At 35.1% G+C, this 14,557-nt stretch overlaps 1 protein-coding gene across 1 annotated transcript in view; it reads left to right on the forward strand.

Moving 5' to 3' along the window:
- The window catches only part of LOC119840701 (E3 ubiquitin-protein ligase mib1), a 94,857-nt gene extending 80,309 nt beyond the window's left edge, over window positions 1–14,548 (forward strand). The window contains exons 12-17 of the mRNA XM_038367414.1: window positions 7,374–7,632; window positions 7,890–8,076; window positions 8,501–8,862; window positions 11,161–11,362; window positions 11,694–12,019; window positions 12,432–14,548. Coding sequence (XP_038223342.1) covers window positions 7,374–7,632; window positions 7,890–8,076; window positions 8,501–8,862; window positions 11,161–11,362; window positions 11,694–12,019; window positions 12,432–12,572 — 1,477 coding nt within the window. The 3' untranslated portion in view covers window positions 12,573–14,548. The remainder of the gene's footprint in view (window positions 1–7,373; window positions 7,633–7,889; window positions 8,077–8,500; window positions 8,863–11,160; window positions 11,363–11,693; window positions 12,020–12,431) is intronic.
- The last annotated feature ends 9 nt before the right edge of the window (window positions 14,549–14,557 follow it).

The following is a 14,557-nucleotide window of genomic DNA, read 5'->3' on the forward strand; positions in this document are numbered from 1 at the left end:
AATTATCGATTCGTTCATTACACCAGAACTAACGATTTATTTTTGATGATAACTATGCAGAATATTTCTTATAGATTGTTGTAAATTAATATCATATTTCATAGCTTGTTATATCCATAAATACTTCTACTTTATTTACCTCTCATATTTCAATTTCATCAGACATAAATTGCTAAGAGATATAAGGAAAATGAAACACGTCTTTTGATTGGAGTTTTTTACTATTATATTTATTTAATGTTGCATTGCTCATTCGACATTATAAAACATAACTAGGATTACTCGGTTTTACCCCTTGGATCACAAGACCATTCACCCATTCATTGTCGAGAAATAATACTAAACCGAATAGCACGTAAGTAACTCTATTAAAGTGGTCTTTGACTAGCATTCATTATGCCCCTGTCTAGTTTTACATTCCTTTGTCAGCGTTTGTCGTTGCATGGATGCATGAATAAATTGTTTTTCATAGTGATTTTTGTGAGTTGAACGTTCTGAGCGAACTGGTAGGTCAAGATCCCTTTCTCATAGAAAACGCTTTTGTGTTATAGTAAAAAGCGTGTTCTATTAAAGGGCGCGGGTCGTGTCGGTGCTCGGCTAAGGTAAAATATGCACTCGCCGTGATCCGCGCCTGTTTTGGGTCTCGCCGGCTCCCGGGAGTGATCGGCAAAAGCGCGGGAATCAATCTCCGCGCTGCCAAGCCGCCTTCGCCCTTTTGTTTATGGGGACCTTACAATGAGGGGCTGATTTTGGTTCATTATGCCATGTCATACTACTTATCTTTTTAACACAATCAATTTAACAAATATCGCGTAACAAATTCTGCTAATGACCTGTTTTATATTTTAAAATTTTTGTACTTATTATTACTCAATTAACACATTAATGAGATTTACATTTTTAATCAAAAATTTTAAAATATTGCAAAACTGAAATTTAAACTTAACTGAATTTATTCAAATTTAGATAGTTTTTAAAAAGTAACTATATAAATTCACAATAGCTAATATGGCCATGAAAAAACCTTTACACTACGGGTTCATGGATCCTATCAAAATAATCGTTTAAAATTACTTGAATTTAAATTTTATATTACATACACTACATTTCAAATAACAAACCATTAATTTGCACTGAAACTCCATGACAGACGGATCAAATAGTACACATTGCAACAATATCCGGTTTAAACTTATAATAATATACAGTGCAAGACAATTTAGAGCAATAAAATGTTATGGTTCACTGGTGTAAAAACAATAGAGTTAAGTCGAAGGCGGGGTTCGGGTATAATATGAAAGACATTGTCTGCGGGTCGACATGGGCAGCGCTATACGGCAGCCATTCAGCCGCGACCGATGCGCATAATGAGATGCAGTGTTCCTCCAGATGTGGCGCAGCCGCCCAACCAAATGTATTTTTTTTGTATAAAAACCTTTTTTTGCCACCATACATACTAAATCCAATGTCACCCGACTAAACTACACGATATTAATAAAAAAAATACTGTATATTATGTTTAATATATTATAACTGACATACACGTGTTTGTATTTATATCCCGATGTGTTATAAAAATATCGTACAGAAATCTTATTAGATAATTTATCGGTAACACACACCGCTGCGGTGGATATAATTTATTCAAGAATACAAAGGATACAAAAGTGACAACAAAAAGAAAAAAAAATGTGTGTAACATCAAATATACAGTATAATGATTTTGTTCGGCGGGTTGCTAAATATAATCTTGTTTGCGAGAAGATTTGAAAGCCGTGGCCGTCGTCGGCTCGAGTTTATTTATGTAGTCACTAGTCACAAGCCAGAACCGTTACCTTACTATATGCCAGATGTTATATTTTAGCAAATTAATTATATTATTATTGCTTATTATCTCTCCTACATGTGAATGTCATATGACAAGTAGTTAATTACATTTATAGCATGCTAAGAAAATAATCTTACGATATTATTATCAATGGAAGCAGTATATCGGTCCATATCACTTCAGTAATTATATAGTTTTTAAATTAATTGTTCAGTCACACTTCTCAAAACACATTATAATATTACATATATATCACAAAAATTCTTCTTCAATACATGGAAAAACCCCGTTGATACGCCGGCGCAGCTCCATACTTCTTTACATTCCATATGAATATAAGCACTATGGGAAGTAAGGAAGCACGGAACTAGCGCATGGCTATATTCTTGCTCTTCTTTCTTGATTCACTTTAGCACATGATATCGTTAATGCTTTGTCACCATTAGCTCCTAATGTTATGAGCACGACGCCATCTAGGTGTCTACAATATTGATCACTTATGTCAGTTGCCGATATATAAAACGCGGTGGTGTCAAACGACACAGCGTGATGGCAGCTCGACGAGCACTGGCAGCGCACGCCATGCGCAAGCGCAGACCAGCTCTAAAAATGGACTCAACCGGCGGAGTTCGCTTACGACTCACGAGTACCATCCATTCCAAATTAGTATTTTCCCAAAATAGACCGGACGGCGGACGCCCATCGGATCGGTTACTCGAACGTGCACCGACCTGCAGCTTGCGGGGCTGGAGGCACACGGTGCGCCGCGGTGCCCGTGGCAGCGGTCGCACCATAGGCTCTTATGTAAGGAGCACTGTAAACCGCGCCGCGTGACGACCGTATCGAAAATAAACGTTCACGCAGAGGCGACGCCGGCGACGGGCGCCACATGTGCGCGCTCCCGTCAGCGCTGCGATGATCGCTCGCTGGAGGGGAGGTTATTATTAGTCGAACACCATCTACCACTGTCACCTCCCGCAGGGTAGTCGGGCTATACATAGTTCACATCTTAAGATCTGGCAATCTTTTGCGTTCACTGACCCCCTGAAAGAATGTTAATTATATATTTAATAATATTTCGTATAAAAAGTATTTTGTAGATATCAAGGAAATTAAATTTTGTATAGAATCGTCAATTTAAATATTCAAAAAAATTTAATACAAAATAGCAACACATTAATTTGAATATAGTTTTAAACCTTTGAGTATGTGGAAATTTAAATGCCTACAACTCAAATTGCTGACCATAAAGCTTTACTGTAGGTTTCTTCAGTCAATAAAAGAATTTGGCAAACTTTCGTAGACAAACAAGTGGGACGACAGCCAACTCATCTTTTGTCTGCTTGAAAGCAACATAGTTTTGTTAGCATTTTTATACTGCCATGTTTCAAACTAGTAAACAGGAAACATTTGCTATATGTGAAAATTTTCTTACGGTCGAATCTAGATAAATATTCTGAATCCCTATTAAAGGCAGATCAAGTTTAGATAAAAATTCAGTATCAAATGTCGGATATTTATGGATCTTGCGGAGCCATAATCGGATAATGTTATTTCCTTCACGTATTGTAGTACAAAAGGGAATACTTTCCTTTGAATTTAACGACATTTTACTTGATCAGCTAAGATGCGCTAGTGGGTAAAGAATTGCGATGCTGCCCGCAGTATGAACGTCCAAAGAGCGCCTGTTGAATATTAATGTGACATTGTTATTGGCCACAGTTGCCCGCTGCTGCCCCAATCGCACATTTCCATAACTTACTATTCGGGATCTGCGGGGAATCAGCTCGCTTTTGTAGGAATATGATCGCTTGGGATATCCACTCATATCACGCCTCTCAAATCTGTTTGTCACGGTTTCACACTAACTTATCCGTCGTTCTTACTGAGTAATGCATCAATATTTTATTGCGCCATGCTGTTTAATGAGTCATAATTGAATCGTGTCTTGCACTCATTTATATGGATAAAATGGGTCGTATAGTAGCATTATAAAACGAACCATTGGATATATTATTATAGTATACAGTTAAAAGAATTGTATGTTAAATAATGTTTATTACATACGGCCATTTCCGATAAACGCGTCCCAACACACCGTTAAACTGAATACTAAGAATGAAACTGAGTTTGGTTCATTTCAAAGCAATTTTTTATGATCCGGTTTAGGCCCAAGAAAGCGTAAATAAGACAAATAATGCACCACATGTTCTAAAGTGTGATCTCATAGTTCTTAAAAACAAGGAATCGGTATTATTCTTAACAATCATTGTCTTTGTGTTGGGGATTTATATATTTAACTGAATAGTCCGACTGGATAAACGTTTATACAAAAATTAAAATTAAAAAAAATTGCACAAAGAAAGGTTATGCAATATAAATTTAATGTAATTATATGTTTACAATATAGTTATTTTAATGCAAGAATGCCTCATGTATATGTAGTTTAAACACACAAATCTAACGAACTTTTAAAAATTTCTTAGAAAACTGATAAGTATATCTGAGTATCAAATGGAGAAAAACCTAATATTTATATATACATTAGGTTATACTAAGCTTTTTCATTTTCAGTTATAAACATGAAACAACAAATAAAAGTATAGGAATTGAAACGTTACGTTGTACATTATAATGTGTGATTGAATTAACATAGTTTTCCATACATTAGTAGATGTAAAACAAAAAGAAATCCTAATTTGTTAATATAACCCATAGGAGAGCAATATTTTGAAATGCCGTATTATGAACAATTATAAATATTGTTTATTGAGTGATTGTTATTGTAAGCTATTCCTTTACTGACATGAACAAGTATACACACATTATATTTAATTTTAATAAACAGAAGTAAGAGCTCTACCTTTGAGTGGAGATTAACAATATAATAACTGATGAATGATTTAATACTGCTACTAAACAATTGCTCTATTTTGTATACCAATGAATTTATATACCTTTAGAGGTGTGCAGTACATAACTAAAAAGTGATACAAAATACCTCCCATTTCCAAGGCTTGTCTATAACGAGCGCTTTATGTTAAGCCGCACTACAAATTAGCGCTCTCACTTGTAAAACGGTGCGGTTTTAAACTAGCTGCAACTCAGTTAGCAACTTTACAAGTTTCAGTTCATCTGCAGTACGCCCTGAGTACCTACTGCTAATAACTACTGTAATCTAGGTTTTCCTTTTCGTCTTAGACTATTTTGTCTTAGAGCAAGAACCCATCGTATGCGGGCAAATAAAGTTTGTAGTAGACAATGCACACTCGTCCGTATTTGTTGCTCTTACTCTGTTTATAAAGAATTGTTGACGTGGTATACTTTTGAATTTTGCGTAAGCTTAGGTTTTTTTTGAAGAGCGGAATTATAACTTGTGGTTATTTTTTCAAGATGTAACTATTTTATTGTTACGAGTTTTGTATTTGGTGTTAATAGTTTTTATTAAATAATAACATTATTTATAAATTATTCCATTCACCCTTTTTTGAATCAATAGTGGTGGTTTCTTCTTATGTATTGATATGATATTATTGATCATAAAATTAAGGTAGTGAATTAAGACTATACTCTCAATCTTGAAATGAAATAAAATTAATGATGTATAAATTTTATAATAGTTGAAACAGTAAAAATATCACTAAGATTTTAACCAAATTATCAAGATGAGTAATGGTTATATTGAGAAAAATATGGGAAGAATGTTGTGAAATCTATTTCTATAACTGTCGATGGTAATAAAATTAATTGAAATGTTTTTAACCCAGGAAGTCGTCTAAGAGCAGTTTAAGATTCCGTAATGAAATACATTTAATGATGAGGGATGAGTAAATTAAGCTCGTAGCATAAATTCATTCTAGTTACATCTAAAAAAACTAAATATCTCACTATATTGAAAACTGAGAAAATATCAACATCGCTATATTGTACATGTAATTATAACGAATAAGCCACTGTTGTGTTACGCTATAATTTAGCGTACATTGAACGTTTAATTAAAAAAACGCATTTACAATGGCGTCATCCAACATGACGCTGCGCGTGATATTCCTGCTTCATTTTAGTATCAAATTATAATACACTACATTGTTTATGGTTTATTTTATCAATAATAAATAATATCCATTTATACTTCTGTTCTTGCCTTTACAATTTACGATATAATCGGTTACTATTGTATTAAAATGTATTCTAAAATGACATAGCAAAATAATTAAAAGTTTTTCACTTGGTTCTCCAGACTTTCTAATTGTGTAGAAAAATAACTGAGGTGGGGCGTAAATGACTTTCAAGCTCCATTAATTAAACATCACTTCATAGTTCACTGAATATTAAAAGGAAGCAATAATGAGTGATAGGATTGTGATACTGGATGGAAGGGAAGGGTGCGCGCAAGCAGGCGCGACGCGACGCGCGACGCACGGATTCCAACTGCTGGTGTTCGTAGGACAAGCGCAAGCGCCGACCGATGACCACGACGATTGACCTTATTTAATTAGTTTGTTCGTTTTTACTCTTTGAACGTAACGCAGCATATTAAAATGTGTACCACCTAATTTATTGTTGCCATCTACACTATTAATTTCACGTGTACGCAAAACGAAGAGTGTAAGAGTACGCATTACATAGTTTTTCATTTTTAACGTTGTATTTAAGAAGTAATTTCCCTAAAAAATGTTTCGTTCCTCTCGCGTGTCTTTAAATTAACTTTTACACCTTACAACTACAGACGCGATCCTGTGGTCTATTTCTGTTTAGAGTTCAACCACCTCGGCACGAGCACGAATTTTTGCTATGTAAATTATACCTACGTCTTTTCTTGAAACTGTAATGTATTTATTTTTTCAGTTTTATAGGAAGATATCTTTGGAAAAAGAAAAATGTTTATACCAAATGTGCATAATATATAATTATTGAGATGATTCTGTTAATTCACATTTTCGAATCACTACATCACTTTACATCAACATTTCTTGTTAGTCGTTAAAACAGAAGAAAGTTAAAAATACGTCTTCGCAGTGGCTTTGACTCTCGTATGGCGCTGGCTCGAACTTCGGTTGCTTTATAAAGTTAAATAAAACTCTTTAAATGTTATTTGCATAACAAACGAGATAATGCAGTTACAAAATCAGCGATACTCAAAGAAAAATAGAAATTACCAACTATTTTGCAACGACGTGATCTGTATCAATAATCGTATACAATAATACAATTTACAAGACGCGATACATAAGGATCGTTTTTATGAGCGTGTGAAATGTCTAAAATTATAAACTACTCATAAAAATATCTTTAGTCATGGTTATGTAAATAATTGTATCATACATTTTCTTTCTTTCATTATTCCACTTAACAAAGTGTATACTGTTAATTCAAGTTACGATATTTAATAAAATATGTCTTGATGGTAGCCGTCAAAGATGATACGAAACAGTTGTCATAGCAAAAAAATTATCATTACATTTGGAAACTTAGCTTTTATTAATTCATAGACCTTATGAGTAATTATTTTAAAAATAATAACTAAACCATCCCGTTGTTACAGCGCCATGAAGATAATGCTGGCCAAACTGCCTCGTCCGTGGATAGTGGACGACGCGAAGGACGACGGTTATACGGCTCTCCACTTGGCGGCCCTGAACAATCACGCGGAAATAGCTGAACTGCTGGTCCGAGGCGGCGCGAGACCGGACCTGCAGAACGCGAACCTACAAACAGCCCTCCATCTCGCAGTGGAGAGGCAGCACACGCAAATTGTCCGTTTGCTCATTGCGAATGGTGCCAACCTCAACATTTGTGACAAGGTAGGTGAAGCACGTTACGAAGTATGTATTAAAGTGTATGAACGTTTTAATTGGGCATTTTAAAGCCCTATGTTTTTTTTTAATAATTGTGCCAATTATTTTTATTTAATTAAAGTTGAATGAGATTAAAATCGACTTTTTCAGAAATTTAACTATTTAATGCTTTACAAATTCTCACATTCGAAATGAATCTTTTATTTACACACGCAATATTTTTATTTATTTTATTTCCTAACAAATTATTTTAAATTGTATAGGACGGTGATACGCCTCTTCACGAGGCCTTAAGGCATCACACCTTGCAGCAGTTGCGACGGTTGCAGGATGTCACAGATTTCCCAACACTGGGCGGAATCGCTAACGCACACGACAAAAAGTCCTCCGCCTCCATCGCATGCTTCCTTGCTGCTCATGGCGCTGATTTGACTATCAAGAATAAAAAAGGTAACAGGACATAAAGTTGAACATTTGTAACCTTTGTATCTAAAAAGGGAAATTTACTAATTTAGTTGATTACTCAACTTGTATCGGCGCCAAATTACTTTAGACATCGTGTCGTGCAATTGACTCGATGATCCGGTATTTCTATAATTAACAATAAATTAATTTTATGCTGTACTTGAAATGCATGTAGTATATATTACTATAGTCCTTGTTGAATTGAAAGTTATATGTGATGGATTATAATCAATAAATCTGTTATTTCAATTATTCCTATTTAGTATACACAAAGAGGTAAATGATGAAAAAAGAGCGACTAATTTTGTACAATGTGCACCTTTTAAATTAATTAAATTTTCCTCAATTTGTGTTTATGAAATAACATCAATATAGTCTGGTCTCTTAAAATTTACATTTAAAATTCCAGGTCAAACACCGTTAGATCTGTGTCCGGATCCGAATCTGTGCAAGACACTGACGTCATACCGCAAGGAAGCCGGCGCGACCAGCGACGGCACGCCCGAGAGCGAGACCGGCTCCTTGAGCGCACCCGTCGCGAGCACGTCCATAGCGCCGCACACACCGCACACGCCGCACACGACTCACACGCCGCAAACGCCTCACACGCCGCAAACGCCGCTCACGCCGCAGACGCCGCTCACGCCTGCCGCTGACGCGCCCAAACAAGACGCCGCCAGCGACGAGTGCCTCGTGTGCTCGGACGCCAAACGGGACACGCTATTCAGACCCTGCGGTCACATTTGCTGCTGTAACGTCTGCGCCGCAAGGGTGAGAATCGCCCGAAAATATACCATTTAACACAATTCACAACCCATTAATTTGCTTATTTATGAACCCGATTGAATTACGTTTTATTTAACTTAGCTTTATACGGGTTTTCGTGTGATTTCAAATGTGTCTTTTTTCATCATGGCTGGACGTGATTGGATTAAAATTTTTGTTTTGGCAAAAGGATAGAATATAAAAATTAAATTTCAAATAAAATTCTGTTTGTAGATATAGATATAGCTAAATTAATGTATTTTGAAAGGGAGGTCTGGCTATAGCCTATAATCTATACTGCGGCAAATTCAAACTGCGACATAAATACAGCGTTATGCCTTGGGTATAAACTAGTTTTCTCCAAACTGTACTATCAACTTAAACTAATTTTAATACAAACTAATGGCTGAATGTTCTGTCCCACATTTTAAATCTAATCTTATATAACAGTTGATAATTTTTTTGAGCATAAGTTAAATTAAAAACGTTCCCGTGGCCAAACTTAAACCAAATGTGATATATGTGGAGAATTTATTAAAATTGTACCTAATTTTCTTGGCCCCAATCCAATCTAACTTTTCTTTGTATGCGCAATTTAATATCACAAAGCCAAAACTACGTAGGAAATACTCTATAGCTATATAATTAGAACGTCACTGTATAGAAAAATAACTATACATGAGGTTATACACGTTTACGACGCCTCGGAAATTTATTAAAATTGAATGCTGACGTCTATGAAAAATACCTAAATAAAACATGGACTACTAAAACCATCACACTAATAATATATTGAATCACTCAGCAGATGTTGTTATTCGATTTTAGCTCACTAAAATATTCGAACCAATAGAGCATACAGATTAGTATGGTTGCCAAAATTCTATCTAAATTGTTTTTCATAATAAAATAATTATGAATATGAAATTTTAATATATTTGATACTTTTTAATTGCTTTTTTTTGTAACAAATTGTAGTTTATCATTTAGGCTTGACTATCGCCCCTATTAAATTAATAAAAAACACCCACAATAGAATTCTGGATCCGATAATGCCAGTGACATTGCTATCGTTTGATTGATTTTATACCAGAAAGGGGTGGCAAAGAGCCAAACGACCCATTTTAGGCACGCAAAGACACTCGTGGATATAATTTTCGACAAAACTATGCTTCACTATATACACATAAATGATGCAAACGAAATCCAACAAATATTTGGTAATAATGCATGATTTACTTGTTTTGCTGATCGTTAAAAAACATAACGAAGCTTTTCGCCGTGAACAACTAAATATATGACCTATTTCTAAACTTTTACTCTTACTTTGGTGAATCAGAGGTTCCCGAACCCGTATAAACCAAAAGTAAACAGATACGGTTCCAAAAATAAATCAATTTTATCTACTGAATGATATTAAAACTTTAAATTATTAATTTGTATAAATATTTTGTTTAGCGGTTTTTCAACAAGGTAAACTAATTTCGTAACATTACTGATTTTTATACTATTATGTGTGAATTTACACATTTAATTTAATTAGGCTGATCAAAATTGATGTGATATGCAGTTTGAACTTATTAAAAAATTAAGGAAATTAATATTATTTAATGGAATCAAGCCGCTGGTGATCGGTCGTTTTGGAAATCTTTGGGGGAGGTTTATGTCCAACAGTGGACGTCCTAAAAGGCTGCAACGATCGAATATTATGTAATGAAAAAATTATGTTGTTTTAATATAAATAAAGTCTTGTTAGATTGTTGCCCTAACATATTTCTATTAAAATCCATTACAAAATAGTTTAGGAAATATACTCTGGTGGTAAATCGAAATTAATATAATAGCGCCATCTATCGAAATTTTTGAGCTTATTTCATTTGTGCTTATGTCACTTTTAAGCATTTTAATAATCTCCAGTTAGGCAAAGCATGCCATTAATGCTCATGACATACTTTCGCATATTCCTTACTTTTGGTGCGCGGCTTCGCCCGCGTAGTCAAATAGAAATGACAGTCGGATCCATTATTTGTCCTTTTCCGGGTCTCAAATTATCTTTGTATCTAACTTCATCCGAAGCTTAGCAAACGTTCACATTTATACTATTATAAGGTATGTAAGATATTAGTAAGGATAAGATACTTATATGTTCAGAGGACAATGATCGTGAAAAATAATCGCACCAGAGTTAATTCTGTAATGTTTCTACTTCGTCAAATGCGCTGTGGATTTTCGTCACGTTATCTTAAACGATAATTGACTTCAATTAACTATATTGCACGTCTAATGCAACGCCACGCGACGCAGGTGAAGAAATGCCTGGAGTGCCGCGCGAGCGTGTCGTCGCGGCACCGCGTGGGCGAGTGCGTGGTGTGCTCGGAGGCGCCCGCCACCGTGGTGTTCCAGCCGTGCGGCGACGTGTGCGCGTGCGCCGCCTGCGCGCCGCTCATGCGCAAGTGCGTCAAGTGCCGCACGCCGCTGCAGCACCAGAACGCGCATAAGATCGACTGTGAGTAGCCGTGTCAATGTAGGAAGTGGATGACGATGTAATGCATTTTATTATAAATTCAGTATCATTATCGTGCACATATTATATAAAGCTGGAACGTCCTTGCTTAGATTTTGAAAATAGTTTACGGTACGGTCAAAGTTATAAAGTATTAAAATTTAGTTCTTGATTGCATCCATTTATTTTAACATTAAACATTTAACTATTGATTTGATACCTAAACTTAATTTTGGAAATCTTGATTAAAATACCGTCCACTATTTTAATTGAAATGAAATCCACACACTACGCAATTCGATATTCATCAATACATCAACATCGCGTGTTCCAGTGGAGAAAGAGAGCGCGAGCAACCTGGCGCTGGTGCAGGTGAACAAAGGTCAGCCGGCTCCGGCGCAGGCAGCGCCGCACCACATGAACAACGGCAGCCGGTCCGCGGCCCCCGCGCCTACGCCCACCCCCACGCCCACTGGCAGCTCGAGCGCGCCGCAAGCCGCCGGCCACGCCGCTCAGCCACCCGCTGGCCTCGCTGCCCCGCAAGCCGGCCAAGCTGCGCCGCCAGCCGGCCACGCTGCGTCACAAACCGCTTCGCCAGCTGCGCCCTCTACAGCGGAGGTGCAGAAACTGCAACAGCAGCTCCAGGACATTAAAGAGCAGGTGATTTTGATAACACTCTTGAATTATTACCATTAATAAATTATACTCTATCTAGGCAGAAACTTTTAACAAGACGTATTTAAACTAATTCGTAGGATATATTTTTGGAAGTACAAAAGTAAATAAATTCGGAATTCTTAACAATATCCAATCATCTATTATACTTTACTCAGATATAAGCAGTGACTTTTCATCCATAGTTTGAACAAACAATATAAGAAAGTCAAGCTCATGACGCATTTCAATAAAATACTTGTACTTGCAAACTTACTCAAAATGTCAAAAATAATTGTAATACTCATTTCAAGCAACACGTAACATCGCATTTGAAACACATTTCCTACCAAACATTTCAAAATGCTACCTTTTCTTTAATTATTATTTACAAAGTCCTTATTCTGTTTATTCCCAGACAATGTGTCCCATATGCCTCGACCGTCTCAAGAACATGATATTCCTGTGCGGGCACGGCATGTGCCAGATGTGCGGCGACTGCATCACCGTGTGTCCGATTTGCCGAAAATTGGTCGAAAAACGCATTCTACTGTATTAAAGACGAGACAAAAAGTGTGCATGCATGAGTAAAAGTTATCTGGGTGTTATAAAATCGTCAAACATTTATCAGCTTTTAGCGAATTATAAGCTGTGTGATATAAAATCAATATTCCATTTCCAAAGCAGCGAAATGTTATGTGTGTAATACGTAGGATGAAATTAGGGTTGCAAATTACAATATTAAATGTTGTGGTTATTGAATTAAATTATGAAATATGAATTATTTTATAACAAAATAACATGGGTTTCCGTGACACTGTATGGTGTAAATTAAGAATGAATTTAAAGAAACAAAGATATTTGAAAATATTATTTTTATCATCATCATCATCATCAGAAGCAGCAGCCTATATACGTTCCCACTTCCAGTCATCGGTCCTCCTATGAAGGTTTGAGCCTCCTTCCACCACGCTGGCTAAGTGCGGGTTGGCATATGTCATAGGTCGTCGATTTTTGATTCTTCGACATGCCGGTTTCATCAAGATGTTTTCCTTCACCGTTTCGAACAGTGGTGAGTGGTATATTGAAAAATTAATTGATTTCGTTCACGCTCGACCGGCGACTTTTCGCTTAAAGTCCAAGGTCCTAACCACAAAGCCACCGCTGCTCTATATAATGAAATAATTATTTATTATTGTTTGTGTTTTGCCAATTAAACAAAAAGCTATAGTTTAAGGAGTATTATGATCGTTGAGAAGATTAAAACCCTTCTATGAGTAAATTTCATAAATAATTTGAATTTGTTATGAATGTATAGTTATATAATTGATAGAGATATAATTCTTTACAAGTTATATGTACACAACTATCTTTAATTCTTATTTATTGATACATCTATTAGGTGAATTATTTCTTTTACGCACTACTATGGTAAATAACAAATGAAATGGCATACAAACTACAAACATTTTTCCCTTCAAATAGTTGATAAAACAGGCTTTTACCGCCACTTTAAAAAAAATGTCGCATGTTTATTTACCTCACTGAATAGTTGCAATTTAATATTTAAATAGTGTTCAAAATGTAAGCTGGTTCAATTCCGTTTATTACCTACTATACTGAATTTAAAATCGTAATTATGTTATCTAAACTTTTCTTCGTGTTTGATTATTTAACACTGCTTTAATTAAGAATATTTACTTTTAAATTTGAATGAAATAAATGTTGAGTAATTATTATTGTTGCAAGTGTGTTTATTAGATGTTACGTTGATACTCATTTTAGATAGTTAATTGGCTTGCAATATAGGGTACAATATCAAATAATTAATTCCATGCATTTTTATTACTTTATAAATTAATTATATTGTCATACCGTTTGCCTTAAATATAGATGTAATAAGTATTAATGTATCCGTATTGAAGTTTTATATGAACGCGAACAAAAAGTACAACTATACGTGTACCAATGGATAATAATGGATACGTTTTCTTTGTTTATAAACAGTCCGAATCTAAATATAATTGTATACATGCGAAACTACGAGACAGACAGTTGCAGCTTTAAGATTTTAGTAAATATTTTATCTATGAATGTGATCTTTAAGTGATGTCAGAATTAAAATTGAAATTATTGCTTTTGTTCTAATCTTCATGGCAATTTAATTTTGGTGCACTTGTGAAATATTTCAATAAACATTAATTGATCTATTTATATTTAACGTTATTTTAATATAAGGCACAAATGTTAAATACTAATGAAGTATATTATGGTTAATGTTATATTAGTAAATTCTATGCGCCCGCATTCGTATTTAATTGCTACAGAACTCAGTTGAGATATTATTGTATATGGCAATTTAAAAGATTTCATATCTTCAACCGTTTAACCTACGGCAATTTCAAGGAACTAAGAAATTCGAGTAAAATACGAATCCGGGAGAATAAATAGCTAAGAATAAGTAATAAAAAGGGTTTCAAAATTAGGCCTAGTAAATTTTATACTGCATTTATCTTATACCTAGTTGAAGTGGGCCTGCATTTT

The sequence above is a fragment of the Zerene cesonia genome, chromosome 1 (genome assembly GCF_012273895.1).
Source record: "Zerene cesonia ecotype Mississippi chromosome 1, Zerene_cesonia_1.1, whole genome shotgun sequence".
In the NCBI taxonomy this organism is placed as follows: Eukaryota; Metazoa; Arthropoda; class Insecta; order Lepidoptera; family Pieridae; genus Zerene; species Zerene cesonia.